Consider the following 13,366-nt stretch of genomic DNA (forward strand, 5'->3'; position numbering starts at 1 on the left):
TTTTTTAGTTTGTTAAAAATTAATTCAGAGTAAGGGAGACTTTTGTTTTGTTGTAGATAATATCGTTTGGAGAAAGATGTGGGGGAATGAATGTTGTTTTTGAAAATAACTTGTGTGGGGTGTTTTGTTTCTTTTGGAAATTAGTTATATATATAGACAGATAAGAGTAGAGATACTGAGTAAAAAGTGAGGCTTATACATATTTTTTATTTAATGCTTAGATTTTTTTTGAGGTACATATTGTGTTATTTTTTCGTATTATTTATCATGTGTCATTTGGTTTTTGAGTTAAGACAGTTTTATTGAGTTTTTTCTATTTAACCTGGAATTGATTTTAATTGCTTTTTTAAATACATTTTTTTATTTGTTACTGGGATTTTGGTTTTGTTAATGATATGTCAGGGTTTAGATTGGGTAGGGTTAGTTTGCTTGGTGGAGTTTGGGGTGTTAATGAATTAGGTGGCTTTTGCTAGATGTTTTTTACTATTTGAAAGACTTTTTTATTTAATGTTTTTAAGAAGGTTTTTAATAGTTTTTTGGTTTGGTTTTTTTTTTTGTACTTGGTGCATGGTAGGGGATATGGTATATTTACTGAATATTATGTTTTTTAGTTTAGGTGTTGATAAGGTTGTTTTTGAAATGAGTTTTATGGTTTGATTTAATTTTTTAGGGGTATTATGTTTTTAAAGGGCTTGTTTTTTGAGGTTAAGGATGATGTTTTGAGTAGCAGTGTGAGGTATAGGGTACGTTTTTATTTATTTAGTGATGTTTTTTTATTATTGTGAGTATATAGTGTTTATTTTGGTGTGTTTGGGGTACAGTAATGTAGCTAATTTGTTAGGTTTCTTATATTTCTATTTGGATTATTGTTTCTTAGAGGGGGTTCATTTGTTTGATTGTAGTATGTTTTAAACTTAGGGATAATGTGAAAAATATTGTTTATGGTTACATTTATTTTTTGGTTTTGTGTTTATTTGGAGATAGTATTTTTATTTTGATGATTCAAGGTATTATGAGATTATTGAGTTAAAACCAAATTGTTCCTGTATGGTTAATTGCAGTTTATTTTTGATTTTTTTTTTTTTTGTAGTTGCATGTACCTGTTTTTTGCTTTGGTGGTTTTTATTAGTTGTATTTTTGGGGATACGAATATTTATATGATGGATTTTAAAGGTAGTTAGTTTTTGTAGTGATTTCTTATTTTTTAGTAGTTTAATTTTTTTATTGTTAATGAGGTCTTTATTTTTATAGAGCATTGATTATTATTTATGAATTAGAAGGTAGCAATTTGGTTAGGTTGTTCTTAGTAATGCTTAGGGCTCATTGAATGGTTTTCAGTTTAGTAAGTTGTTGAGGTTTTTTTAAGCAGATTTGGTTGTGTTAGGTTTTATGTAGCTTTTTGTGTTTTGTTTTACTTTTATGATGTGGTATGAATTATTAGTAAAAAGAGTGTAGTGGGGTTTTTTAGCTCCTCTTCCAATAAACTGGGTATAATTACTAATACACTTTTAAAACATGTTACTGGGATTGGGATGTAGGGTAGGCCAAAGAAACAATAAACTAAAGCTATTTGGTACAAACTTCAGTACTTTTATAAAGTTTTTATCCATCATTATTACTGAGCTTAGCATAACAGCTATTTTAATCTGTGCTCTTTTACTGTGAAAGTTATGTAGTAGGGACAGTATTGGAGTTATTTTTGGATAAGAAAATAAACTTAGGGACAAGAAAGGCATTAAAACCTCAAAAAAGCTCAGAGACTAGAACAACATAAAGGCCTCGACCCTGAGAGACATGAATTAAGTAACACCATTACAAAGTCCTTTATCCCAACACACAGTAAGTACCAACACAACATAATTAGCATAGCTTTTCCTTACTCTTCTGAACCCCACATTGGGCAGCAAATAATAAAATGCTTAGAAACCTAAGAAAAAACTCAAAGTGCTGCAGGGGAACTTCACAGCTCCAGACATCTTGTGTTGATCTAGGAATATGTTCTAGACCCCAACTACACACCCTACATCACAAATGTCAAATTACAGGGGCCTGGGACTTGGCCTTTTACACCTACAGCCAGGCTGGGCAGCAGGGCAGAGCAGCTCCGGGACAACTACACCCAGACACCCGTGACACACCAGACAACAGACGAGGGGACACAATGGGGAGACAAAACTCTGGGCCACAAGAACGGCCGCAAGGACTGAGAGAATGCGGAACGAGATGAGCCGGGTGAGAATGAAGGCGAGCTGATGAAGCTCACAGAACCTGGGAGGAAGAAGATGCTGACGGAATGACAAACTCCAGGAACCGCCAAGACGGATGCCCAAGAATCTTATGGCAGCAATCCTCTACCTATCTTTGCGTTTCTTCAAGTCCTAAGCCGCAACAATGGATCCTCGCGGCGCACGGCTGTTGACACAGCTCGGAACAAGACGTCTAAAAGACATCCGATCGGATGCTTTTCAAAAGAGACGCGATTCCGAGGCCTCTGAGAGATGCCGAGCCGAGGAGCCCAGAGATTGGAGATGCTATAAGTGTGATGCTGGGGTTTCTGGCAAGCCCCCAGAAGAGACAGGGCAAGGCACGTACAACACAAGAGGCACAAAAGACACAGAAGGCACGACGGACAAGTGACACGACGCGCCCCGAGGCTGCTCTGTCCTGCACACCTCAGCACTGTGAACAAAAGTGAGGCTCTCCCACCGTGCGGCCTAAGGGGCCACAGCCTGGACCTCCCCGTCCCCAAAGCTGACTCAAAAATCCCAGGTCACATGTCCTGTCCCGGCACCCCGCTTTCATCCCCTCCGCGGGTCGTAGCCTTCGACTCAGCTCTCGCATGCCCGGTGGGGAGGATCCACACGAAGCGCCAAGGAAGGCCGTCTGGCTATCCGGGAAGTTCCTGCCATCGCCAGGCTGTCGTCTCTCCGTCAGCTACAAAAAATAAAACAGAAAATCAGCAGCTGATCTTGCTGCGCAGGGCATCGGCCAAAACCCGACAATTCCGCTACTCACGGTGTCCTGCGAACGGCCGTGTCCTGAGGCCCCACGATACGGCCACGCCGGGACCAGACACTGTCGTCGCAGGGCGCGCCTGAGTTAAGAGAAAAAAAAGTGATGTGGCATTGCTGAAACTTGAACAGGCCCTCGCTCCTCCTCCTGACATCCCCAACTCACGGGAAGCCCTCGGCCCGTTCCTGAAGGCCACCCCCACGGCCCCTTTACGTGGAAAAGGCTCCGTCACGCGGTCCCTGTAACGCTTCCGCAGGGCTCACGGGAGCGGCGAAGCAGGCGTGCCGGCCGGCTGGTTGACGGGGTCTCGACGAAACGCGACTGGACCGCCTAAAGCACGCAAACAAGAAGGGACGCTTGGCGTCGCACCAGAAACTGAGAGCCCAGCGATAACAACAGCCTCCCTCCACCGGTCAACGCTCACCTTGCCCGCTTCACCTTGACTGCTGCTGGCCGGCTCTATTTCCTAAAAATAAAGACAAAGAGGAGACCTGTAACACAGTGACCGGTTCCAGTTGCCCTGCAAAGACAAACATTGACTTACCTTCTTGTGGGAACCCCCTTACCCTGGCTGGGGCTCTCGGCCACCGATTTCATCCATCCGCATCTGAAAGAAAGCTGAGACAAAAGTCAAAGCGCTGCAGGGGAACTTCACAGCTCCAGACATCTTGTGTTGATCTAGGAATACGTTCTAGACCCCAACTACACACCCTACATCACAAATGTCAAATTACAGGGGCCTGGGACTTGGCCTTTTACACCTACAGCCAGGCTGGGCAGCAGGGCAGAGCAGCTCCGGGACAACTACACCCAGACACCCGTGACACACCAGACAACAGACGAGGGGACACAATGGGGAGACAAAACTCTGGGCCACAAGAACGGCCGCAAGGACTGAGAGAATGCGGAACGAGATGAGCCGGGTGAGAATGAAGGCGAGCTGATGAAGCTCACAGAACCCGGGAGGAAGAAGATGCTGACGGAATGACAAACTCCAGGAACCGCCAAGACGGATGCCCAAGAATCTTATGGCAGCAATCCTCTACCTATCTTTGCGTTTCTTCAAGTCCTAAGCCGCAACAATGGATCCTCGCGGCGCACGGCTGTTGACACAGCTCGGAACAAGACGTCTAAAAGACATCCGATCGGATGCTTTTCAAAAGAGACGCGATTCCGAGGCCTCTGAGAGATGCCGAGCCGAGGAGCCCAGAGATTGGAGATGCTATAAGTGTGATGCTGGGGTTTCTGGCAAGCCCCCAGAAGAGACAGGGCAAGGCACGTACAACACAAGAGGCACAAAAGACACAGAAGGCACGACGGACAAGTGACACGACGCGCCCCGAGGCTGCTCTGTCCTGCACACCTCAGCACTGTGAACAAAAGTGAGGCTCTCCCACCGTGCGGCCTAAGGGGCCACAGCCTGGACCTCCCCGTCCCCAAAGCTGACTCAAAAATCCCAGGTCACATGTCCCGTCCCGGCACCCCGCTTTCATCCCCTCCGCAGGTCGTAGCCTTCGACTCAGCTCTTGCATGCCCGGTGGGGAGGATCCACACGAAGCGCCAAGGAAGGCTGCCTGGCTATCTGGGAAGTTCCTGCCATCGCCAGGCTGTCGTCTCTCCGTCAGCTACAACCAAGAAGACCAAATATCAATGCAGGATCTTAGTGGCACATCTGTGAAAATCCAGCACTTACCTTCTCTAGAGAATGCCCAGGTTCATGGGCTGCACAATTCACCCCACAGGGAGGCAGAGGCTTGCTTCACAGCAGTATTGGCTGACACAGCCAAATTACCACCACCTCAAGGAGGGGAGGAAGACTCTCCAGTCAGTGAGGGACAGGGAGCCCAGTGTACCCCAAGTATAGAAACCCCAGCTTATACGACAGCAGTAGGCCCGAGCACTCACTATCTCTTCCTGGCTGGCCCTAGCACCAGGAAACTGCCTGCACCTCTCGTGGGTTCTGGCACTCTGCTGCTTTAGGGTTCCTGCCTGCAGCTGTCTCAAGGAAACGGGAGCGCTGTTAGGGCTACTGTTTAGGGTTTGAATAGTTCTGTACTCTACCTTATATCCCAACCTGTACCCCTTTTATTTTCACTGTTTGTCTCCAGCCCTCGAGCCCTTGACCTCTGAAGCCCTCCCTCAGCCTCTCTGTGTCACTGCCAAGCTGCCCCGCTGAACCCTACAAACTTACAACCCTACGCTTGCAACCGGGGATGCTCCTTATCCATAGGCCCCAAGAGATGTCCCTTAGCCCGGACCAGGCAATCCACAGTTGCTCCCTACCCTACCTAAGTTTGGCCCTGAGACAGGGCAGAGGCTGACAGAGCCGAACTCTTTGCGGAGGCCAGGCACGAAGCCTTACCAACCGCCGCCTCGAGGAGGGGTGGGAGCAATCCCCGGCTGCGGAGGGACAGAGAGCCCAGGGTGGGGCGGGGCGGGAAACCCCCTGTTTCCCCAACCCTGCGGATCGTCCCCCCACTATCACTTCCTGGCTGGCCCTAGCACCAGGAAACTGCCTGCACCTCTCGTGGGTTCTGGCACTCTGCTGCTTTAGGGTTCCTGCCTGCAGCTGTCTCAAGGAAACGGGAGCGCTGTTAGGGCTGCTGTTTAGGGTTTGGGGTGGGGTACACCTGAACTCCACCTTACCTATACCCCTTTTTTTCACTGTTTGCTCAGCCTTTTTTTCTTGGAATTCTTGTGACAAATTGAGGGCACCGGGGAGGGACTGCCACGATGAAATCAAAAGGGAAAAGGACAAAGATCACCCCTGCAAATCCACACTGGCTCAGCTGTTCAGGTGCTGCTTCCTGGCAGAAAGCTTTGTCCATCACCACCTCCTTTAAGCAGTGCTCCAAGTCCAAGTGCATCCAGGTGCTCCCCCAGACCCTATGAGATGCTCTCACCGTCACTCCAGCAGATGCCACTGGGAGCCCACCAGAAACTCCTCTCCTCCAGCAGTTCCATGCCAACATTGTTTTGCCACTCGTATTTGGCCCTGTAATAACGGCAAAATTGTTGCCCTCCATCAGGTACGTGTTATTAGACGCAGGTTTTTCCATGGCCATCTTTTCAAGAACAGGGTGCCATCCCTGCTAGATTGCTAAATTATTGGTAAATTCTGGAAAACCTAAATAAGAAAAAAAAGTCTAAGACACTGACGAGTTAATATGGGAACCTTTACATCACTAAACTAGTATGTCTTGAAATAAAGTGAATTCTTCCAAGCCTACTACAAAAATCATATTCCTAAAAATAAAATAACCAAAAAACAAACAGCATCAAATTCCCACCAATGTCATCAATAAAATCACAATACCTCCACTAACCAAGGGAAAAAAATCTTAACCCCCTCAAAAAGACTCAACACTGAAACACAACTCATCCTAACATTTCAACTAACAATACTAAAATAAATTTTCATAACAAATATTCCCTCTATCCACACCACCAATACTACATAAAATAAATACAGTACTTTCATCACAGCACCCCCAAATCAAAAACCTAAATTGCCCTAAAATCTTTAAAATAATCACAAATTAACCCCAAAATAAAAACTTTAATCTCACTAACAAAAAAACCCAAAACAGGCAACACAAACAAAACCAACACCGTACAACCAACTACCAGCAAAAACAGATGCTATGCTCTTTCACTAACAGTTCTTATCACATCAGCAAAGTTAGACATAAATAAAAAACAACTCTATTGAACTCCACACAACAAATCACACCAACTATTAAAAAATAATCAGACCAATTCACTAAACTCAAACCTGAACCTGCCTCTCCTCCACATGGCTCTGTCGCTCCCTGGCAAGAGGAAATCAAAAAGGAGAAAAGCCCCACTGCGAACTCACACTGGCTTACTTGCTCCAATGCTGCTTCCAGACACAAAGGTATCTGCCTTGACACCTCTAAGCAATGCTCCATATCCAAACACATCCAGCTGTTCTCCCAGATCCTATGAGATGGTCTCGGTATCATTCCACGAGATACCCCCAGGGAGCCCACCATAAACACCTCTTCTCCAACTGCTCCATGCCCAAGCAAAGTGAGCTAAACCCTCCCCCTAAAATAGCCCTGGGCAGGACCCACCCATTCTTTACCATAATTGCTCACACCTGGGGCTGCTCTGAGCACTCATCAACCTCACTGCTCACACCTGGAGCTACTCTGAGCACTCATCAACCTCACAGTTCAGTTTGTGCTGTTGCCATCCTACGGGTGAGGGGAGAGGCAGAAGGAACTTGTTGCTCATTCCCTGGACAGCTCATTGTCCGCACCTGACACACTGGGGCACCAGGCTTTCCTTGCTATGGATGAGGACACCTCTCCTCCTCCTGGTGCCCAAGGCTGAAAATGGAATTCCACCTCCACAATTCCATGTGTTTGAGTTTCATAATTCCCAATGTAATTCCCCAGGGATCATAAGCCATCACCTCTAATTTTTCCTCGAGAATCACTGCTGACTTGCCTTTCTGTGGAAGTGCTTGACACATGGATGCAGAGTTCAGGGGCTTGTTTATGGCTTATCCTGATGAGCACAAATGAAATCCAAACACCCAGAATTACACGGAAATATGGATAAAGTTTATAAATACTCCTCTTCCCTGCAAATCCCTGGCAACCTCCCATTGACCTTTTACTCTTAACCTCTGAATTTTGACCTTTGACTCTTGACTTTAGCTCTCTGAAGTTTGATTCCCTGATAATTGTCCTTGAACCACATAACCTTGGAAAATTAACCTATAACATTGGACCTTGGACACTTTACTCTTGATCTTTGAACACTGACCATTCACATGTGACCCTTGAAGTTTGAATCCCTGACTTTTCAATTTAACAACTGACCCCTGACCTTTTGCCCTTCACCTCAGCCCTTTGACACTGTCACAATATCAATATTACTGACCTACAGTGATTTCAGCATATGAATGCTACCACAGTTATCTCACCCAGCCGTGTCAATACCACTATCAGTCTCTATCCCAGCCCCCCAGTGATTATAGCTCCAGATCTAGCGACCCTTTCCCTGCCCCAGTGATTTCACCTCTTGGCCCACAAGCTTTATTTCACTGCATGCTCTCTTCTTCCAGCTCCAGATGCGTATTTCTCCAATGCTGCTGGCTGATACTTCCCCAGGTTGAAGGAGCAGGATCTTCCTCCTGTCTCCAGCTCGGCAACATTTCAGCTCCCACCCTAGGGCCTAGAAACCCACCCCACAGTCAATGTCCTAGCCCCACAGTGGTTTCCTCTCCAGCCCTACAGTGGCTATCACAGACGCAGGCAAAATCCCAGCACTGCCAGAGTTTCAGGTCCCATGTTAGTCCCATTATTTTGCCCCTACCCATCTTGTTCTATTTCCAATCACAGGACCCAGCCCCAACATCCATCATCACAGGCCTACAGTGATTCCAGCACACAGATCCTACAGTGGCAATCCCATTATCAGTCCCTATCCCAACCCCACAGTGATTTCAGCTGTTGGCCCACAAGCTTTATTTCACTGCAAGCTCTCTTCTTCCAGCTCCAGATGCATGTGTGTCTTCAATGCTGCTGGCTGATACTTCCCCAGGTTGAAGGAGCAGGATCTTCCTCCTGTCTCCAGCTCGGCAACATTTCAGCTCCCACCCTAGGGCCTAGAAGCCCACCCCAGAGTCAATGTCCCAGCCCCACTGTGAATTCAGCACCAGCGCTACAGTGGCTATCAAAGACGCAGGCAAAATCCCAGCTCTGCCAGCATTTCAGCTCCCATGTTACGGTCCCATTATTTTGCCCCTACCCATCTTGTTCTATTTCCAGTCACAGGACCCAGCCACAACATCCATCATCACAGGCCTACAGTGATTCCAGCACGCAGATCCTACAGTGGCAATCGCATTATCAGTCCCTATCCCAGCCCACAGTGTTTTCAGCTCTTGCCCTGGAGAGCCCTTCCCAGTCCCAGTGATTTCAGCTCTTGGCCCACAAGCTTTATTTCACTGCAAGCTCTCTTCTTCCAGCTCCACATCCGCTTCTTTTTCCCCCTCTCTGGTAGGTGAAGCTGCTCCAGGTTGAGACAAAGGGTCTTTGTTCTTGGTTCCAGCTCTGAGGTTTCACCTCTAGGCCGAGAAATGCCACTCCAACCCCATCCCAACCCCAAAGCAATCTTTACTGTATTTACAGCCTGCCCCGTTGTGTAGCATTCTATGCTTGCTTCCCACATGTACAGTCACTATGCCCTCAGAACAGTGTTTGCAGCAGTCCCCATCCCAGCCCCAGTGATTTCAGCTTCAGTCCCACAAGCTTTATTTGACTGCCAGCTCTTGTGCTGCGGCGCTTCTGCCTCCTCATCTTCCCAGCATTGCCACATCATGCTGCTTTCTGGCTCTCCAGGCAGGATCTCTGTTTTAGCTCTAGCTCTCTGTGGTTTGAGCTTAGCTCTTGAACCCACATTCCAGCCCCAACCTGACCATCCTTACTGCAGGAACAGCTCTGCAAGGCCCTATCCCAGCCGTTACACTGATTTCAGCTCCAGCCACGCAGTTCGCATCCCAGCTCCATATTCCTTATCCCAGCCCCACAACAGTTTTACCCTAAACCCTACCATGTTTCTGTCTGCTCCAGCTCTGCTTCCTCAGCTTCCCACTACTGGTGGCTGAAAGCTGCTCCTGCTTCTCACTGCAACCTAGGGCTGTTGATAAGACCACAAGTCAGTTATTATCACTTCAATGTCTCTAGATATTGTCCTACCCACCCTAATGTCAGCACAACTTTGGGGACACTTGAGGCCTCTAGCCCAGCACTTGCCCAAAGGTCCCCTCACCTCCTCCAGGTAGTATCAGGGGCTGGGAATAGGAGAGGGATCAATAATAGTAAGTAATTGATAATAAGAGTAATATGTATTAAATAAATATTGAGTATTTATTTCTTGAAAGAAAAACAAGAACAAGAGAGACTGAAGTAGCAAAAGGGAATGCCAGGGGGATGGCACAGGACAAAAAAGGAACACAAAAGACACACAAAGAGAAGGGGTGGAAAGGTGGATATAAAGTTGAAAGAAAAACAGGAATAAACCCCAGGACTTACTCGACAGTGTGGCTAATGAAAGTGTCAAAAAACCACCAGCTCAAACAGAACTGGTTACTGTCACAGCTCAGCTTGGGACTCACTAATTAACATCCCTCTCTTGGCAGGGCCATAAACGCTCTGATAAAACATGAGGTGAAAGCTAAATGGTTGATGTGCTCCATCTTTCTTGGGCTTGTTAAACTATTTTTGTTATCGGGTTGGACCAGATATACACCAACACTAGAGTATGTTTAAATGCAGTCTAAACACCAGCAAGTTTATGTATTTCCTTCCAAGAGAACTGCAGAAAAGTTATACTCAGTGACATAGCCATTCCAAATACTAGGAGTGTCCTTCATGAGAAAAAAGATCTAAGCTGAAAGAACTGCCTCAGTGTAGATCTAACAGTTCATGTAAACTCTGAACGGTTACGTGAGCAAGCAGGCCAACTTGAAATTTGCAGGAGATACGTTCCTTAAAAAAAAGTTAAGAGAAAAACTGAGGGAACAGCTGAAGCAAATTAATTTAAAGGTCAGATTATATTTTTTAAGAGTCTCTGCATTTTTATTGGATATAGCAGAACAACCAGCACCACCACCACTGTGAAAAAGCGCAGACAAAACCCCCATGAAATAATAAAAGAAACAGAAACTTAAGTGTAGCTAGAAAAAATTAACTTTTTAAAAGCTAATCTATTTGAGATGGGCTCCACCTGCAGTCTTGTCCAAGGCAGAAAACATCTATTGCGTCAGAGACAGATATACACAACATTGCTCTGAATTGGAAAAAAAAAGAGTGAATTTTACATTTCAAATGCTTTGCAAGCAACACTAAAAGTTAATGTGTCACAAGACATTTTTTCAGCTACCCTCCCCTTCCACAAAAATTTTTTCATCTATAAGCCCTAGTAAATACATTCCACGGTCCCTCCATTTAAGGGGGGCACGTGTAAATTACTACAGTGTGATAAACAGAAGCAAATCAAGAAAAATGAGACACTAAATCTGCTATATGTGGCTGTAGTACATAATCACAAATAGTTCAGCAACTATATACGATGCTTACTGATTACCCTGACTGCAGTAGTTCTAATCCTAGCAACTGGCCTCTGCCACCACAACCAATGCAAGTTTGCAAGCAAACAGGTAACCTGGACCTTGACCATGTTTTATATTGGTCGTCACTGCTTGAGAATAACTGGAGTCCAAATAACACCTGCAACCCTTTATTGGCTCTTAAGAAGAGGCTAACAGACCTCTCTACATTGCCAGCGTCCTCTTTGCAAAGGCAACAATAATTCAAGCCTCACAAAGCACACGATTAGGTAAATTAAGCATTCAGATGACCTAAGTATACTCTAAATTAGTTTAACTCCCAAACCCACACAAACATACATTGTAAATTAACGTCTTTAAAGGGGATCTTCAAAGCTGAAGATTATAAATAAAAAAAGTAACCAACTCCCTGCACACTCAATCAGGGCTGTCAAGTCCCAGGAGGTTTTTAGTCCTCCTTCACAATACATTTGATACAATTAGCACAGGGTGGGAATATACTGATACATCACTACATTATGAAAAGTTGTAGGCGCAGGTTTCTATCCATCTCCCCTTTCACAGACTTGCTGGCAGAGGTCCGTTACTTCCCATAGAATTTCTTATTCAGAAGAAAGATCAGAAGATTGACGTTCACTTTTGCTCTGTCAAACAACTTCATGACAGCAACACCTTCATACTGCAGCTGCAAGAGATCCTGCCAAGAAGCGTATCTTAATGAGTGAGGAGTCCTCAAGAGCTTACAGACAATATAAAAGACCCCGTAGTACAGTAGGATCTTAAGGAATATCAATGAAAAAGCACATAGCATAAGATGGAAAAGCAAGAGGCTCATTAAAGAGCTGCTCTTACTGTATAAGAAACAGTCATTTTAAGATCTTTATTATTTTAAGCAGCGGGTTAAAAAAAAATAAAATACGAAAGAGAGCAGAAATAGAAGACCATTCTAAGTAATCCAAATTTCAGATCTAGCCATCTCCAGCCTTGTCATTTGCACAGTAGCCAAAAAGTTGCTGTAACTTTTAGAACATTTAGGTTTCCTATCTGACTAATTCTGTCATGTACCCATGAAACCTGGTAACATGGTGTCCCTTTCTGAAATCTTTAGTTGCCACACATCTCAGGGGAGCAGCTTACAGCAGTTCAGTCTAGGGCCGCAAAACAAACGGCATCTCATTATCACAATGCATACGATGTCAATTTAATCTCTGAGGTGTTTACATAGGCAGTATTTCTAGTTATACTTTGCTTTGTCAGCAATGCACCTGCACTGATTTTATCTCACTGATTACATTCTTTCAGCAATCCCACTCCTGCAGGTAACAAGGTGGGTAGGTGTGGGAATGTGGGTGGATGTGTGTGATGTTGCGTCCCTTGTTGCTGTCCTCTGACAACATCTGCTTTATATGCAAAGCACTGCTACAAAAGCACAGTGGTATAGCAGACCACGTGCCTTGGAAATGAGTGGCTGTGGGTAGCCCCATGAACCAACAAGTTCAGAACCAGCTCTGACGGATTAGGACCGAAACAAACTCGGGGAGTCCTCAAAGCAAACAAAAGGTGTGAGGCAGCTGTCCATCCAGGCAGCCAGTTAGGCGGCGCGGGCTAACTGCAATGCAAGGAGCTCCTGCACACAATCTGTTTTGAGAGGCCTGAGGCTTCCACGACTAACAAACCTAACAAAGACCAAGATGGACAGGGGGTGGGTGAAGAAGTGGAAGAAAGGTACAGAGACACCAGCTGCAACATTAGTGGCCCTGAAAAAAGAACAGGGAACCATTTGGGAGAAGGTCAGTCAGCACACCTGTTCTGGTGGCCTAAGTAAAGCCTGACACCTAAGGAGGGCACCTAAGAACTGGAAAGAAACGGGTAAGCATAGGGTAGCAAAAAGAATATCAATAGATAATGACTGGCTGAAGCCATCACACGCAAGCCCAGGTGCCTGCTGTCACAGACTCCAAAGCTCTCTACACTTTCTCTGAGGAAATTTCTCTGAGGAAATTCTCTGAGCAGGAAAATATTGAAAACCCAAGTATTTGTTTTGTGTATGTGTAAATGTAATTAAGTACACAGACTGACACCAGGCTTTATTTGGGAAGAAACAAAAAGCAGTTTGGATCCCCTGTACGTCTTGCATCTATTTCACCTGCAACAAATGGGTTATTTTTGAGAGCATTTTTCAGACTGTCTAGCCAAAAAACATGTCATTGCCGTTTTGATGAAGAGTCTGGCAAGGGCCAGACACAA

General features: G+C 45.5%; 1 protein-coding gene and 1 long non-coding RNA gene across 4 annotated transcripts in view; both read right to left on the minus strand.

The window, feature by feature from the left end:
- Window positions 1-1,569: 1,569 nt before the first annotated feature.
- LOC111945776 (uncharacterized) lies at window positions 1,570-9,693 on the minus strand. The gene is made up of 8 exons (XR_015275923.1): window positions 9,601-9,693; window positions 6,882-6,975; window positions 5,916-6,007; window positions 3,557-4,637; window positions 3,437-3,478; window positions 3,178-3,342; window positions 3,016-3,094; window positions 1,570-2,934 (listed from the first exon to the last, which is right to left on the minus strand). It is a non-coding gene; the product is annotated as an uncharacterized LOC111945776 (long non-coding RNA).
- Window positions 9,694-10,606: 913 nt separating this feature from the next.
- The window catches only part of IQGAP1 (IQ motif containing GTPase activating protein 1), a 54,253-nt gene continuing 51,493 nt past the window's right edge, over window positions 10,607-13,366 (minus strand). For all 3 annotated transcript variants that reach the window (XM_086848617.1, XM_023933701.2, XM_023933702.2), the window contains one exon: window positions 10,607-11,816. In XM_086848617.1, coding sequence (XP_086704743.1) covers window positions 11,703-11,816 — 114 coding nt within the window. In that variant the 3' untranslated portion in view covers window positions 10,607-11,702. The remainder of the gene's footprint in view (window positions 11,817-13,366) is intronic.

The sequence above is a fragment of the Cyanistes caeruleus genome, chromosome 13 (assembly GCF_971803275.1).
Source record: "Cyanistes caeruleus chromosome 13, bCyaCae1.hap1.1, whole genome shotgun sequence".
Classification (NCBI taxonomy): Eukaryota; Metazoa; Chordata; class Aves; order Passeriformes; family Paridae; genus Cyanistes; species Cyanistes caeruleus.